General features: G+C 47.0%; 1 protein-coding gene across 1 annotated transcript; it reads right to left on the bottom strand.

Annotated features, from left to right (window-relative positions):
* Positions 1-4,285: 4,285 nt before the first annotated feature.
* On the bottom strand, positions 4,286-14,944 carry LOC120388824 (zinc finger protein 501-like). Its single transcript, XM_039510918.1, has 5 exons — positions 14,936-14,944; positions 14,315-14,441; positions 6,150-6,260; positions 4,799-5,832; positions 4,286-4,404 (listed from the first exon to the last, which is right to left on the bottom strand). Exons 1-4 carry the CDS (start codon positions 14,942-14,944, stop codon positions 4,799-4,801), a joined length of 1,281 nt encoding a protein of 426 aa, XP_039366852.1. The 3' UTR covers positions 4,286-4,404.
* Positions 14,945-16,900: the final 1,956 nt, after the last annotated feature.

Genomic DNA, 16,900 nt, shown 5'->3' with positions numbered 1-16,900 from the left:
GGCCTAGCTATGCCCTGAGTGTGAGGGGACGGTCGCAGCTTGGGTGGGTGTTTATCTGGCAGTTCAGAGCTGGGGTCTGAGGTTGGAGGAATGGCTGGAGTTAGGGATCATGAGTCTGCCTGGGTTTGAGGTGCATGTTTGGAGCTGGGTCTTTGAGGTGTATCATATGTGGGGGTCAGAACTGGGTATTTGAGGACAGTCTTACTTTTGGGGGGAGTGTTCAGATGTGGCACTAGGGGAGCACTGGGAGTTGGAGGTGGAATAGTTGAGGGAATGTTTTGATATTGACTTTTTAGGCTGCGGGTAGGAGCTGGGTTTTGGGCTGCACTCCTGGCATTTCACCAGAGGGTCTTGTGTTTTTGTCCAAAAACCTGATCCTCCTTTCACCTTTCCCTTTCAGATCTTCCTCGCTGAGATTGTACACCTGGAAAAAAAATCTGAGTCCCAGGAATTCCGCTTAGGTGTCTGCAGGGCAAGGTGGGCCCTGAAATCTGGCAGCTGGGAGGCCACTTGTAGTGGTTTGTAGCCCCCCTCTCCTGCCTTCTTCTAGGAGGCACCATGAGAGCACCTGACACTGCTGCAAAAGGAGAGAGAAGGCCAAGGAGGAACGGCAAGGCGAGGAGTTGTTGATAGATGCCTGGAGCCCCTGCCTCTCAGGTTTGCCTGGGATCACAGTGCCCTGAGTGACATGGTAAACACAGGGCTCGTTCTGCCAGCCTCAGTGTGGAAATCAGCCCCAGTGGAGCCCAAGGAGTGTGTAGGGTCAGACACGTGCAGGTAACATGATGGCCTTAAGATGGAAAAGGCTGCTGTGAAGGAGAATGTCAGTCTCCCTACTGGCCCAGAAAGGCCCTGCCTAGAGGCTGGTTAGATAGATCAGTGACCCAGTTCCTTTCTATCACCTTGGGGGAAAAGGAGAGAAGATGTGGGCTGGAGAGATGAAGATTTTGGCTCAAGCCAATTTGATGAGAAAAACCCTGCAACTTACAGCTTCCCCCGCCCTGATTCCTCTTCCGTCCTGGCCTAAATGAACTTCCCATCATCCACAGAAAGAGATCCTGTTCTCTGGTAAAGAGGTCCCCATTTCTTGGAGGCACATTTATGGTTCTCCGCCATTTCCAAGCCACCCTCTCCCTGGCATGGTAGAAACAGACAGAAGCCAAGAGGCAGAAGATCATGTGGGAGTGGGAAGAGCTGCCTGGGTTTGTGGAGGGCCTGGGGCCGGAGCAGTTCCTGCTGGAAGAGCCAGCCAGAGCCACTGTCAAGAGAAGGGATGAGGGTGTCTCCAACTCTCCTGGGACATTTCCCTGTCCAATGAGAGGGGTCGAGAGAAGGGGCAGTAGCCACTGACCCAATCCCTGAATGTCAGACTATTTTATTGTCACGATAATATGCAGCTTGTCTATGGGAGCTTCTCAGCCCTAGTCCCCAAAGCATTTCACAAGGTGGGCTCAGTGGCATTATCCCTATGTTACAAAGGGGGAAAGCGTAGTTACTGTCACTCACACCCCATGAAAGTCCTTGTTGTCCAATCAGGCAGCCAGATTGGACTCCATAGAGAAGGAATGTCCTCGTTTCCTCATGATACTTTGGTGCCAAATAGTAAAGGACAATTGTTTCCAATCTAATCCTGGCATCCTTTGGGGCTGAAAGCGATGCTACTGGCTACTGAAGAAGGGAGCGGTGTTCTAGGAACAATTTGATGTAGGCCATAGCTCTCCATAGCTTCCTTCTCTGGGGTGAAAACCAACAGCTGGGTGCCTACTTCTATCTGAGTTCTTACCAAATCCTTCACCGTGCCAAAAGTACACTTCCCTGGAGTAGAATTATTTAGCAAACCACCCAAAATCTCAGCAGTGCTAGTCAGGAATAGCTTCTGCAAACACGACCAGTTTATTCCTTTAAACTGGTGGCACAGGTGTCAGTTAGGAACTAGACATAAGCCTAGGTCACAGTCTCTGTTAGCTACCTGGGATAGGGTTTCTGAGCAAAAATAGTTATTTATTTTCCTGCAGCTCTCTCAGCTTCAACACTGATTATATTTCACACACATCTGAAGTTCCTGCTGAGGGGTGACTTCAACAAAAACACACTTCTGTTTCCTCCACATCGCCACACTTAGGGACAGCATTTCAGGGTTAGCTAGGAGATGACTTCAGAAGTAGTGTCCTGTAGAGCTGTTACATACCAGAGTACAATCCAGCCTAATGAGTAGCTGTATTACCCATGCCCTGAAATCCTGGGTGCCTTACAATGCCTTGCTGATGTAGCTTGCACCTGGGCCACTCACAAATAACCTTCCAGCATGCAAGACAAACCCTGAGTCTCTGTAACTGCAGCCTGCCATCCACACTTGGGTTACACTCTGTCTCTCCCCAGCCCTGGTTATACCACATGGTGACCCCCAAATACTCCCCCAGTCCCAGATTTCCCCAGAACTGTATCTCTTGGACAGCAACAGAGAGTCCTGTGGCACCTTTAAGACTAACAAATGTATTGGAGCATAAGCTTTCGTGGGTGAATACCCACTTCGTCAGACGCATCTGACTAAGTGGGTATTCACCCACGAAAGCTTATGCTCTAATACATCTGTTAGTCTTAAAGGTGCCACAGGACTCTCTGTTGCTTTTTACAGATCCAGGCTAACACAGCTACCCCTCTGATACTACCTCCTGGACAATACACAATATTTGAAGTCCAATAAACCTTTAAGAGAATAATATGTAAGATTATTTCAAATAGTTACTCAGAAACATCAGTTTAAACACACTGGCTTATATAGAGTTACATATAGTTTATCAACTACAAAGAGATTTTATATGCGTACAGATAATGAGGCATAACAATCATATTTGGCTACAAGAAAAATAAAGATAAAATGCTTACTAACACAAACTTAAGAAATTATCTTAGTATCAAAGCAACTTTTTCTAAGCACATGCTTCAGTAGTCTTACTGACCAGACTCCTTAGGGCACGACCCCGCCATCAAAGTTAAACTGTTGTGTCATTGTGTCTTCTCAGGTGTGGAGAATGCAATAGGCAGGAAGAGATGTGTTTTGTGGGTGTCTGCTCCTTCTGCCCCTATGGGGAACCTGGTGACTAACAATTGCTTTGCAGTGGGAAGAAAAGCTTAAATGTGATGCCCCAAATTCATTTGGATTACAGAACAGTGATTGAGATCATGACAAGTCTTGAGGAAATCTGCTAAATTAACCTGCCCACTATATATGGGCTATTTTCTTTCATTTTAAAAATAGTTATAGTTTTACATCAGGATAGCTAATACAAGTTAGCTAACTCCATGGGAAATCCTAGTGGAATCAAGACCCAGATAGATTTAACATCCGTGTACCTAGCTGCGTTCATTCCTGGTTCCCCCACCCAGAGTTGATTGACATTCCTGTTGGAGGGACGCACACTTCCATGACATAGGACAAAGAAGTTGATGAAAAAGACCATGTTATTCACTCCAAGTGAGGCTGAGATGCACAAGGGAAAAGCACACAACTCAGCTGGCAGAAGTGAAAGAAAATGGTGACACAAATGCTGCTTTAAAGCTCACTATGTGGGCATCAGCAAAAGGAAAACAAAATCTTTTCTCAGCCCTTATCTCCTCTTGCAGCTTCCTTAGTGATAAATAAGGGCTATCCTGGGGGAATTCTGTGCCACTGAGCGTACGCAGAATTCATGCCCTCCCAGATTTTTTTGCTTCCCTGCAGAAAAATGACTTTGACAGGGAAGCTGCAAGAGCGGTCACGCAGTACCCCCAGCTGTGCAGGTACATCATTTCAAGCACCTGGAGCAGCTAGGCAGAGAGGTAAATCTCTGGCAGAGAGGTAAATCACCACAGGGCTAGGGACACCCCAACCAATGGTTCCTACCCTGAGCTGGGATCAGCTGCTAGTCCTGGCTGGGCTGGAGGCAGGAGAGGATGTGGCTGGGACTGTGTCAGACCCACCCCCAGAAACTGCAGGAAACTCAGCATCCTCCCCCCCATCACTCCTCAGCTATCGGGGGAGGGGTCACTGTACACCCAACTTACATGCATCTGGAGCTCCCATACCCAGACACTCCCACCCTATACACCCAGAACCCCCCTAGCCCTCCATACCCAAACCCCATCCCACTGAACCTCATCCCCTGCATCTGGAACCCCACTGCCTCCAGATTCCAACCCCTACACCCAGACCACCCCCCACTGAGCTCCCTGCATTCAAACCTCCACCCTCCTGCACCACCTGCCCACAATCACACCCCCATGCCACTGACCCAACTAACTGCACCCAGACCCCCACCAAGCCCCACTCCCGCAGCATCCAGACCCCTCTGCTGAGCCCCAACCACTTTCATCTAGAAGTACTTGCAGAGTCCTATTACCCCTACACCTGGAATTCCCCCAACAAGTCTCTGTGGATCCAGATACCCCCACTGAGCTTCCTGTACCTAGAATTGTCCCATGCAGAATCCTCTCACCCCACGCCTGGATCCTCCCACACTGAGTCCCTCTACACTTGGTTCCTCCGTGGTTGAGCCTGCCTGCCCCACACCTGGAGTGCCTGGCAGGCCTTGTGCTTGTGTTTCTGGGGCAGGCCTTGTGCTGTGTCAGGGTTGGATGCAGCCTCACCACTGATTCCGTGTCCCAGGGGTGGAGAGGCTGCAGGGTGGTCTCCCACCTGCATAAAGCCAGTGGCTGGAGCCAGGCTGGAGCCAGGCTGGAGCCTCTGCATTTATTTAATTATTATTTAAGAATGCCCTCGGGCTGAGCTCTGATGGAAGAATTCCCCACACTCGGAACATTAATAGGGTTTCTCCCCCGTGTGGATCCTCTGATGTTTATTAAGGTGTGTGCGCCGGACAAATGTTTTCCCACACTCACAGCATTCATAGGGTTTATCCCCTGTGTGGATTCTCTGATGTTTAATAAGGGATGAGTCCTGAGTAAAGGTTTTCCCGCACTCACAGCACTCATAGGGTTTCTCCCCTGTGTGGATTCTGTGATGCCTAATAAGGTGTGAGCTCCGCGTGAAGGTTTTCCCGCACTCACAGCATTCATAGGGTTTCTCCCCTGTGTGGATTCTCTGATGCCTATTAAGGTGTGAACTCCGAGCAAAGGTTTGCCCACACTCACAGCATTCATAGGGTTTCTCTCCTGTGTGGATCCTCTGATGCTGAATAAGGGATGAGCACTCAGTGAATGTTTTCCCACACTCACAGCATTCATAGGGTTTCTCCTGTGTGTGGATTCTGTGATGCCTAATAAGGTGTGAGCTCCGAGCAAAGGTCTTCCCACACTTACAGCATTCATAGGGTTTCTCCCCTGTGTGGATCCTCTGGTGTTGAATAAGCGTTGAGCGCTCAGCAAAGGTTTGCCCACACTCGCCGCATTCGTAGGGTTTCTCCCCTGTGTGGATCCTCTGATGTTTAATAAGGGTTGAGCGCTCAGTGAAGGTTTTCCCGCACTCACAGCATTCGTAGGGTTTCTCCCCTGTGTGGATTCTCTGATGGCTAAGAAGCAGTGAGTACCTACTGAACTTTTTCCCACACTCAACACATGTGTTATTTCTCTCTCCCATGGGGATTCTCTGCTGGGTCGTGGTTTCCTTGAGGCCTTTGTGAGTTCCCCAACAATTAACAGCTTTACCAGCTTTCTGTGTTGGCTGGTTTCCCTGCCACTTCTCTGGCCTGTGCTGACTCTCACAGGCTTTTCGCTGCTCACAATTCCTGGACATACTCCCTTTGCATCTTTGCAATAATGTCCCATGTGGTTTGACTTGCTCATCATCTTCCTGCTGAGGCTTCTGCTCCAAGGTCTCACTCACCATCCCATCACCTGCTGGGACAGAGAAAAACAATCAGAAATAGGAATGGAAAAGGGGAGAACAAATGAAAAGAACAGCTGGAGATGAAAAAAAAATGAGGGACTGAATTTCCCCAAACTCTTCCCCAAAGGGAAGAGAGGAGGGGATCAATTCTACATCCAGTCCCATCTAAACACTCAGTCAGGATGGATAGGAAGCCATGAGCAATATCTGCCCTGAGGATATGACACTTGCGGCAGATAAGCCTGAATCAAGAGAGCTCACAAGGTCTTTGTTGGGAATCCCAGCTGTTTCCTTCTGGCACTGAGTTCATTTAATGATTACTCACCTGTGTAGATGCCTCTCAGGATTTCTCTTTCCTCTAAGCCCTGGAGATCCGGGGATAATAGCTCTTCCCCTCTTTCCAGCTGGGAGATATCAGGTTTGGAAACTGGAAACCCTGCCCAGGGAAAAGAAGACAAGTGAGATCAGGTGAATTCATGAGACATTTGTCACACACAAAAGAAGTTCTGTTATTTTAACCCCTTCTCATTTTAAAGCAGTAAAATCCTGGGACCAGCTCCCCAGGTGCTCAAAGGTGCAGGAAACTCTTCTTATGAGGGATTTAACTCTGCCCATGTCTACTGGGAACACACACAGCCAGACACTCACAAGCAAAGGGGCTCCTAAAACCCAGAGCAGCTAACTGCATGTCCCAGAAAGGGAAGACTCAAGCCGGAGAGGAAATCCTCCTGGAACTGCTTCTTACTGAGAGAGAGAGGCCCAGAGACATTGCAGGTGTGGGAAAGGCACGAGGCCTGACAGCTGAGGGGGGGGACACGCAGAGAGACAAAGAAGGGCACAGAGATGCAGCTAGCCCTGTCAATCACAGTGATCTTCAAACCCTTCCGCTAACTGCTCTCACCCTTCCTCACCTCCTGGGACCCACAGGTGCCGACTCCGTGGGTGCTCCGGGGCTGGAGCACCCACAGGAACAATTAGCAGGTGCTCCACACCCACCAGCAGCCAAGCTCCCCTGTCCTCGCCTCCCTCTCCCCCTCCACTGAGCGCACCGTGTCCCCACTCCTTCCCCTCCCTCCCAGCACTTTCCCCCCACTACCACCTAACAGCTGTTTGGCGGTGCTTAGGTCTTTCCGGGAGGGAGGGGGAGGAACAGGGATGTGGCACACTCAGGGGAGGAGGCGGAGAAGAGGTGGGGCAAGGGTGGGGACTTGGGGGAAAGGGTGGAATGGGGGCGGGAAGGAGGCGGGAACTTTGGGGAAGGGGTGGAGTGAGGGCAGGGTGAGGGCAGTGCAGGGGTGGGAAGAGGCAGGGCAGAGGCAGGGCCGGGAGGGGTCAAGCACCCACCGGGCAGAGCGGAAGTTGGCGCCTATGCTGGGACCCCAGGTGAAATCACTCCTTGTGTTCTCTCCTCCCCTCCTATTGACCATAGCCCTCCTCACTACCAAATATTCTGCTCCCCAGCCATTTCCACCCCATCATCCCACTGTCTCAATGCATCCTACTTGCATCCGATGAAGTGGGTATTCACCCATGAAAGCTCATGCTGCAAAACGTCTGTTAGTCTATAAGGTGCCCCAGGATTCTTTGCTGCTTTTACTGTCTCAATGGTTTCTTTGTCCTGATTCCCAAGAACTCCTGCCAAAGCAGTGTCCCTTTGCTCATCCCATTGCTAGCACGCCTATTTCCTGAAGCACCCACTACACAGAATCCATGCTCCCTTTTCTCTAACCAGCACCAACCCTTCCACATCCTTGAGCTAGAATCATAGAAGATTAGGGTTGGAAGAGACCTCAGGAGGTATCTAGTCCAACCCCCTGCTCAAAGCAGGACCAATCCCAACTAAATCATCCCAGCCAGGGCTTTGTCAAGCCAGGCCTTAAAAACCTCTAATGAGGGAGATTCCACCACCTCCCTATGTAACCCATTCCAGTGCTTCACCACTCTCCTAGTGAAATAGTTTTTCCTAATATCCAAATTAGACCTCCCTCACTGTAATTTGAGACCATTGCTCCTTCTTCTGTCATCTGCCACCACTGAGAACAGCATAGCTCTCTCCTCACTGGAATCCCCTTTCAGGTAGTTGAAGGCTGCTATCAAATTCCCCCTCACTCTTCTCTCCTCCAGACTAAATAACCCCAGTTCCCTCAGCCTCTCCTCATAAGTCACATGCCCCAGCCCCCTAATAATTTTCATTGCCCTCCAATTTGTCCACATCCTTTCTGTAGTGGGTGGGTGGGAGGGGCAAAACTGGATGCAGTACTCCAGACGTGGCCTCACCAATGTTGAACAGGGGGAATACTCATTGCCCATGCATCTGTGACTCACCACTTCCCTCAATCTGCTGGCAATGCTCCTACTAATGCAGCCCAATATGCCATTAGCCTTCTTGGCAACAAGGGCACATGTTGACTCATATCCAGTTTCTCATCCACTTGTAATCCCCAGGTCCTTTTCTGCAGAACTGCCGCTTAGCCAGTCAGTCCCCAGCGTGTAGCAGTGCATGGGATTCTTCCATCCTAAGTGCAGGACTCTGCACTTGTCCTTCTTGAACCTCATCAGATTTCTTTAAGCCCAATCCTCCAAGTTGTCTAGGTCACTCTGGACTCTATACCTAGCCTCCAGAGTACCTACCTCTCCCCCCAGCGTAGTGCCATCCACAAACTTGCTGAGGGTGCAATCCATCCCATCATCCAGATCATTAATAAAGTTTTTGAACAAAACATAAAGGTGGCAAACTTTGCAGATAAGGCAAAATTACCAAAGATAGTTAAGTCCAAAGCAGACTATGAAGAGTAACAAAGGGATCTCACAACATTAAATGACTGGGCAACAAAATGGAAGATGAAATTTGGTATTAATAAATGCAAAGTAATGCACATTAGAAAACACAATCCCAACTATAGATTCAAAATGATGGTGTCTAAATTAGCTGTTATCACACAGGAAAGAAATCTTGGAGTTATTGTGGATAGTTCTCTGAAAACATCCACTCAGTGTACAGTGGCAATTAAAAAAGCTAACAACATGTTAGGAACTGTTAGGGAAGCAATAGGTAATAACAGAAAATATAATGCCACTATATAAATCCATGGTATGCCACGCCTTAAATACTGTATGCAGTTCTGGTCACCTCATCTCAAAAAAGATATGTTAGAATTGAAAAAGGTGCAGCGAAGGACAACAAAAATGATTAGGGAACAGCTTCCATCTGAGGGTTAACAGATTAAAGAGACTGGGAGTGTTCAGCTTGGAAAAGAGAAAACTAAGGGGGATATAACAGAGATCTATAAAACTATGAATGTTGTGGAGAAAGTGGATAAGGAAGCGTCATTTACCCCTTCACATAATACAAGAACTAGGGGTTATGTGATTAAATTAATAGGCAGCAGTTTTATAACAAACAAAGGTAAGTACTTTTTCACACAATGCACAGTCATCCTGTGGAACTCATTGCCAGGGGATGCTTTGAAGTGGGTTCAAAACAGAATTCGATAAATACAAGGAAGACAGCACCATCAGTGGCTATTAGTCAAGATGGTCATAAATGCAACCCCATACTTTGGGTGTCCCTAAGCCGCTGATTGCCACGTACTCTGGGTGGAAGACAGAAGATGGATTACCCCCTTCTGTTTTTTCTCTCTCAAGATTCTGACATTGGCTGTTGTTGGAAGACAGGATACTGGGATAGATGGAGCACTGTTTTGACTCACTGTGGCCATTCTTTCGTTCTTATCAGTTTGGCTTTTGCTGATCTGAAATTCCAAGCTCTACAGTTACTAACTTGCTTAATCCTGCTTCCCCAAAGAGGCAGTGTGCCATACACCAGCTGAAACAGATGCCAAATGGCTGACCTTATTTAGGGGATAATCAGAACCAGGGCTTTGGAGCTGTGCTCCAGCTCCGGGAAAAAACCTGCAGCTGCACTGCTCCGGAGCTGCTCCACACTCCAGCTCTGGGCTCCGCGCCAAAGCCCTGATCAGAACCGTAGTTTGAGCCCCAGTTGTGTGCATGGAATGTTATAACAGCAAAGTGCTTTTTGTCAAAAGCTTGTGTTAGAAGGGCTGTAGCTCAGAAACCTCTGGAGCAATTAATCCCATCTTTGGGCCACTAACCTTGTCCTGCACCCACATGGTAAGCAGTGTATTTCAGGACAATGTGAGTAAGCATGTAAATTCTTGAGACATTAGAATAGTTGGCCTTTAAACAATGTAATGCTGAAGCCTAAATCTAGTGGAGCTGGTGGTCTGCTATGATAACTTTCCAAATGCCTGGAGGGTGTGACAATTAGGTGCACCCACCTGTGGACAGGAGAGAGCGTGAGGGTCTCATTCAGTAGTCCTTGAGCCAAGGGAGAGCAGAGAGTAGGAGGAGGGGAGAAGATGATGGGGAGCTGGTGTTTGAGGGGTGACACAAGGCAGGGAGGACTGAGAACAGAAGGGACGAAGGGGAGGGGTGTGTGGAGGACAAGGAATAGAGGGAATCAGGGATGGTTGGGTAAAGTGGAAGGAGGAGGATGAAAGGAGTCAGGGAGAAGAGCTCCCGTGAACTGGTAATGGTGTGAGCTGGCAGAGTGGGGGACTGGGAATGGGGGAAAGGGAGTGGAGGGCCCAGCAGTGGTGGTGGTGATGGAGAGTTGAGGAGGTGATGTGAGTTAGCTGGGGGAGGGGAACACTGGGGTTAGAGGGACAAGGGGAGTGACGGGCTTGGAGAGTGGTTGGTCTAGGAAGCAGCAGGGTCTGGTGGGGGTGGGAAGGGCTGTAGCTCAGAAACGTCAGGTGGTAGCACTTCACTGACACTGCTTTTGCTGAAGTCTCTAATGACATCTCCCGAGGCAAAGCTCAGAACTGTACTCCATCCTCATGCTCCTTAACTTGTCAGCTGCCTTTGACACCCTTGACCATGTTCTTTTTGAAACCTGATCTTCCCTTATCCTCTCCTGCTTCTCTGACCTCTCCCTCAGTGTGTCCTTGCACAATCCTCCTCATCCCAACATCTCCAGCTTTCTGTGGGGATTACACAGGCTCTGTCCTTGGTCCACTTCTCTTCTTCCTCTGTACCTTACCTCTGGGAATCTCATCCACAAGCACAAATTCAGTTACCCTCTCTCTGCTGACAACTCACAGATCTAACTCTCTACTCCAGACCTGTCTCTTTCTCCCCAAGCTGAAATCTCAGCCCGTCTCTCTCAAATCTCCTCATAGACGTCTAGCCATCAGCTCAAGCTCAACAGCTAAAATGGCCAAAACACAGCTCTTAATATTCCCCCAAGCCATCCCCCACCACTTTTCTGTATCACTGCAGACACCATCACCATCCTTACTGTCACCCATGTCTATGTGCTGAACATGTGCTTCAACACAGGCCTCTCTCTAGATCCTCACATGCAACCTATTTTTACATCTTGCAGTTTCTTTCTGCATAATGTCCCTAATATATAACCTTCCCTATCCACGCACACAGCTAAAACTCTTGCCCAGGCTATCGTTGTCTCCTGTCTCAAGCATTGCGACATTCTTTTCTCTCCCTTGATAAATGCAATCATGACCTGCTAGCGTACATTCAGAAGTAACATCCACAGAACTACCTCACGGTCCTCAAATGTGACCTCTGAGGAAAGGTTGAAAGAATTGGTCATGGTCAGTCTTGAGAAAAGATAAGTGGTGGACCGGATAACAGCTAAGTTAAGGGCTGCTGTACAGAAGATGGTGATCAATTGTTCTCCATGTTCACTGGGGTAGGAGAAGTAGTAATTGGGTTTATCTGCAGCAAGGAATGTTTAGGTTGGACATTAGGAAACACTTTCCAGCTGTGAGGATAGATAAGTACTGGAATAGATTACCAAGTGAGGTTGTGGAATCCCAGTCACTGGAGGATTTTAAGAACGGGTTAGACAAATACCTGACAGCCAGGGTCTATGTTACTTGGTCCTGCCTCAGGGCTGGAGAATGGATTAGCTGACATCATGAGGTCCTTTTACCCATGCGTTTCAGTGATTTTATGATTCATTATCATAGTCCTTTGCTTTGACCTTGTCTTCCTCGGGATCATGGGGACTTTATTTAGTAGTTTTTTAAATGAAAAATATGCATGAGTCAGTTTCCCTCTCAATGTGCTTCGCGAGTCATTGGGTGTGAAGGAGTTAATTCCTTTTCTGGGATGGGGACGTAATTGCTTTTGGAGCAACATAGGCCTGTCTCCAGTTCCATGGACACACTATCAAGAACTGTCCACATATGAATGAAGCACACTGGCCAATGGATGTCTCAAAGATTGGGTCTGAGGAAAGCAGAACATGGCAAGACAACTGCACTTGGGACACAGGAACTAGGATACAAACCCACTGAGCTTTAAGTGTGCTGCTCTCCATAGCAAAAAATGTGAGACAAGAAGACAGAGAGAGAGAGAGAGAGAGATGAGATCGAGGAGGCTTTGGAAAAGCTGGGCAGAGGACTGCCAAAATGAATGTAGAGTTCAATTTTGCTTTACCAAACTAACCCAGGGATCTATAAATCCGATGTTCCCGTTACCTAAGCAATGTGATCTTGTTCTGAAAAGGTTGTCTTGTGTTGCTGCTAATACCTACTGGCTGCTGCACCCCAAAAGAGAAGGCGTTTACGAGGAATCTGAAATCATTTGGACTCACTGAAGTGCCATCAAGGGGTACTGCCTCCAGAATGGCCTGTCTCAGAGTAGTGGAGCTGTGGGGATCATCCTTGCAAAAAGCAAAGCCTAGGAAGCAGCACATGATGGGTATTTCTACACTGCCTCTGGGAGAGATCCTCCCAGCCTGATCTGCATACTTGTGCTGGCCGGATAGATATAATTTTGTAGATGTTGTAGATTGGGCTTGAACTCAGTCTCTCAAGCCAGGGGTGGACAATAAGAAAAGGTTCTATAAATATATAGGAGCTAGAGAAAGACTTAGTGGGGAAGAAAACTAATATCTGATGACATTGAGAAAGCTCAGATATTTAATGTCTGTTTTTCTTCCGTCTTTACTAAAAAGTAAATTGTAACTAGATACTTAACACAATATTAATGATGAAGGGGAAGGAAGGCAAGCCAAAATAGGGAAAGAACAGGTTAAAGAACATTTAGATAAATTGAATGTATTGAAGCAGCAGATGAAATTCATCTTAGGATATTTAAGAAACTAGCTGAAGCAATCTCAGAACCATTAGCAATTTTCTCTGAGTAGTCTGGAGGAGGGATGAGGTTCCAGAAGACTGGAGAAGGGCAAACTTAGTACATATCTTTAAAAAACAGGAACAAAGAGGACTTAGAATCATAGAAGATTAGGGTTGGAAGGTTGCTATCAAATCTCCCCTCACTCTTCTCTTCTGCAGACTAAATAACCCGTTCCCTCAGCCTCTCCTCAGAAGTCATGTGCCCCGGCCCCCGATCATTTTCGTTGCCGGGGCTGCCTAATGCCCTTCCAGCATATGAACGATGGAGAAAGTTAAAACCTCTGAAAACCAGCAAATGAGAAAATAAAACTACACACCAGCCCTGCAATGCAACCTTAACTCTGCCCCTATCTCCTAATTCTGGAACTGGCAAATGTCACTGGAAATAGGTTAGTAAGGGTGGTGCAAAGGTTAACTAACTACCCAGGGAAGCGGCAAATTTTCCATCTCTTGAACTGTTCAAAGCAAGACTGGACGCCTTTCTGGAAGATGTTTTCATGAAAACACAAGGTATTCATCTCACTACAATGATAAATAGGTGAAGCTGTATGGTCTGTATTATATAGGAGGTCAGACAGATGACCTAATAGTATTCCCTGGCATTCAAATGTATTGATGAATAATTAATAGGAGGAAGAACTAAGAGAACATGCCACTGTTTGTGCTGCGTTGTACAGATTTGAATGCCAGCATTTATCGGCATGCACTCCTGCTACGTGCACTGTGTCAGCTGTAGCTTTAAATGAACGGTGGAAGGAATTGTTGGAGCAGCTTGGCAGAGCTGTGACTGTGATATGAAGAGAGGTGCATGTGACAGTTGAAGGAACAGATGTTCCTAATTTCAGTGCTGCGTGTTGTAGGTTGTGCCAATAAAGGTACACGAGGGTGTGTTCTTCCCACGAGGGTTGTGAGTATCTGGTGCCATAGTGAGGGATAAGTGAAGGCAATGACTCATAAGGAATCCTCACTGCAAGGGTAAAGGGGTGGTAACATTAGGAAAGTGTGAGATGGATTGTGTGTAGTAGGCTCAGTGTTTGAGTGCAGGCCAGGCGTGGGTAGCTTCTGTCCCATACACTGGACCTAACCCTAACCTTTGCCTGAGCAAAGAGAAGATGTTAGACTCTGTGCTATCCTGCTCCTCTGCTCTGTTCCCAAAGTGTTCTGTAGCAGGGAGGGTAGAATACTAGTATATGTGTCACTGGCCTGTTGGTGTGTTGCTGAAACAAGGCAGAGTTGAGGTTGCATCATGAGGTATTGTGAACCTTAACTCTTCATTTCCCCTTCTGATAACAGGACTCCTTACCCAGCGACGTCACGTTCTCATAGTTTTCTTGCATGACATCTCTGTAGAGGGCTCTCTGAATGGGGTCCAGCAGAGCCCACTCTTCTTTGGTGAAATACACAGCCACCTCCTCGAAGGCCACCGGCCCCTGAAAGAGCAAAAGCCCCCTATTCAGTACTTGGTGCCCAGTGACAATCCCACTACTCCCAAGGGAGAAGGGCCAATCACATGGGAACTCTGGGAGTCAGGCAGGCAGCATAGTCCCACACCTACCCCATCAGAGCAGCCAGGAAGCCCAAGGGTGAGGGGAGAAAGAAAACGCCCCTCAGCCCTCCCAGCAGACAGAGGGGGCAGGGGTCTTCACATTCACCACTCACCTACTAGCCAGAGGCTGATACAGGAGACAGAGCCCCAAGCAGGGTCCAGGGACAACTCCCTGGTGTGAATCGGAACCCCCTCCCCATTGCCAGAAACCATATTGTAGGGATGGTGTGTCTTCCCTGAGCTTCACTGGCGGGTGCCCCTTTGTATCTCACAACAGGCCTAGGAGGTTCAGGCTCCAGTACTAGAGTCTGGAAAGTTTTCCCAGCCCAGTCCAGTGGGGTTGTTTTCTGTTTCACAAATCAGGGAATTCCCACCCACCAAGCCCATGGGTCTATTACTAGGATCTAGGCCTCACAGTAAACAAATCTCAGGTTTATCAGACTCTGCCCCCCTCCCTTTCTCCACCTGGTGTATTTCCTGACCAACCCCCACAAAAGTGTCCACCGCCTATGTATTTACAGCCCTTCTCCCGACAAAGGGAACCCACCAGCAACTCCCTGATAATCCCTACCTCAACTGGCTCCACTGCAGCCATTTCCCTTCCCTGGAAGGATGGAATGATCTGGAGCAAAATAGGGATGTTACGCCGCAGCCTGTTAGGGCAAAAAGAGCGATAGGAGACATGTCAGAACAGGCACAATTCCCCCCAGGCGCTTTTCCTGCACACTGATGTTCTAGACTGTCATGCATATAACAGAAAAATTCAAAACATAGTTAGTAATAGGGGGGAGACTTTATCTACTCAGACATCTGTTAGAAAAGATAATTCAGCCAAACTTATCCAATAAGTTCTTGCAATGTACTGGGGACTCCTGTTTCTTTCAGAAGATTGAACAAGTAACCAGAGGATGGCCATTTTACACCTGATTCTGACTAACAAGAAGGAGTTAGTTAGGAAACTGAAGGTAGGAAGCAATATGGGCAAAAGTGATCATGAAATGACAGATTTCAAGATTCTATGAGAAGGACGGCATGAGAGTAACAGAATAAGGACAATGGATTTCAAAAAGGCGAGGTCCCATGGGAAAAAAATCTGAGGCGAAAAAAACTGTTGACGAGATCTGGCAGTTTCTCAGAGACAATATTAAAGGAGCAACACCAAACTATCACAAATAAAGACAGAAAGAATAGTAAGCAGGCAATATGGCTCCATCAGGAGCTCTTTAATGACCAGAAAATAAAAAGGAATCCTAAACAAGTAGAATCATGGACAAATTGCTACAGATGAGTACAAAAGAGTAGCACAAGCATGTGGGAACAAAATCTGAAAGATTAACTCACCAAATGAGTTACACTAGCCAAGTGGCATAAAAGGCAATAAGATAAAGGTTCTATAACTATATTAGGAGCAAGACACAGGTAAAGGAAAGTGTAGGTCCTCTATTTACCAGGGAAGGAGAGCTCATAGCAGGTGACTAAAAGAAGAATAAGGTGTTTAATGCCTTCTTACATTCACTAAAAAAGTTTAATTGTGACCAGATACGTAAAACAATAATTCTTAACCAAGAGGGGGAAGGAACAGAAACCACAATGGGGAAATAACAGGTTAATAATAGGGCTGTCAAACAATTAAAAAAAAATGAATCACGATTAATCACACTGTTAAACAATAAAAAACCTTTTAAATATATTGATTTCAATTACAACACAGAATACAAAGTGTACAGTGCTCACTTTTTATTTGTTTTTGATTACAAAGTATTTGCACTGTAAAAAAACAAAAGAAATAGTATTTTTCAATCCACCTAATACAAGTACTGTAGTGCAATCTCTTTATCATGAAAGTTGAACCTACATATGTAGAATGTACAAAACATTCAATCTTTTTATCATGAAAGTTGAACTTACATATGCAGTACAAAAAAACTGCATTCAAATGTAAAACAATATAAAATTTTAGAGCCTGCAAGTCCAGTCACTAACTAACTGTTCAGCAGATTGCTCTCAACAAAGTTTTTTTTGACATTACATTGACAGGAGATAATGCTGCCTGCTTCTTGTTTACAATGTCACCAGAACGTGAGAACAGGCATTTGCATGGCACTATTGTAGCTGGCGTTGCAAGACATTTATGTGCCAGATGTGTTAAAGATTTGTATGTCCCTTCATGCTTCAACCACCATTCCAGAGGACATGCTTTCATACTGATGACAGAGTCTGCTCAATAACAATCCAAAGCAGTGCTGACCAACGCACGTTCATTAGTTCTGGTTCTGTAGTTTCTGCATTGGAATGTTGCTCTTTTAAGACTTCTGAAAGCCTGCTCCACACCTCATCCCTCTC

Source organism: Mauremys reevesii, linkage group 22, assembly GCF_016161935.1.
Source record: "Mauremys reevesii isolate NIE-2019 linkage group 22, ASM1616193v1, whole genome shotgun sequence".
In the NCBI taxonomy this organism is placed as follows: domain Eukaryota; kingdom Metazoa; phylum Chordata; order Testudines; family Geoemydidae; genus Mauremys; species Mauremys reevesii.
This window is presented reverse-complemented; position numbering and strand designations above follow the sequence as displayed.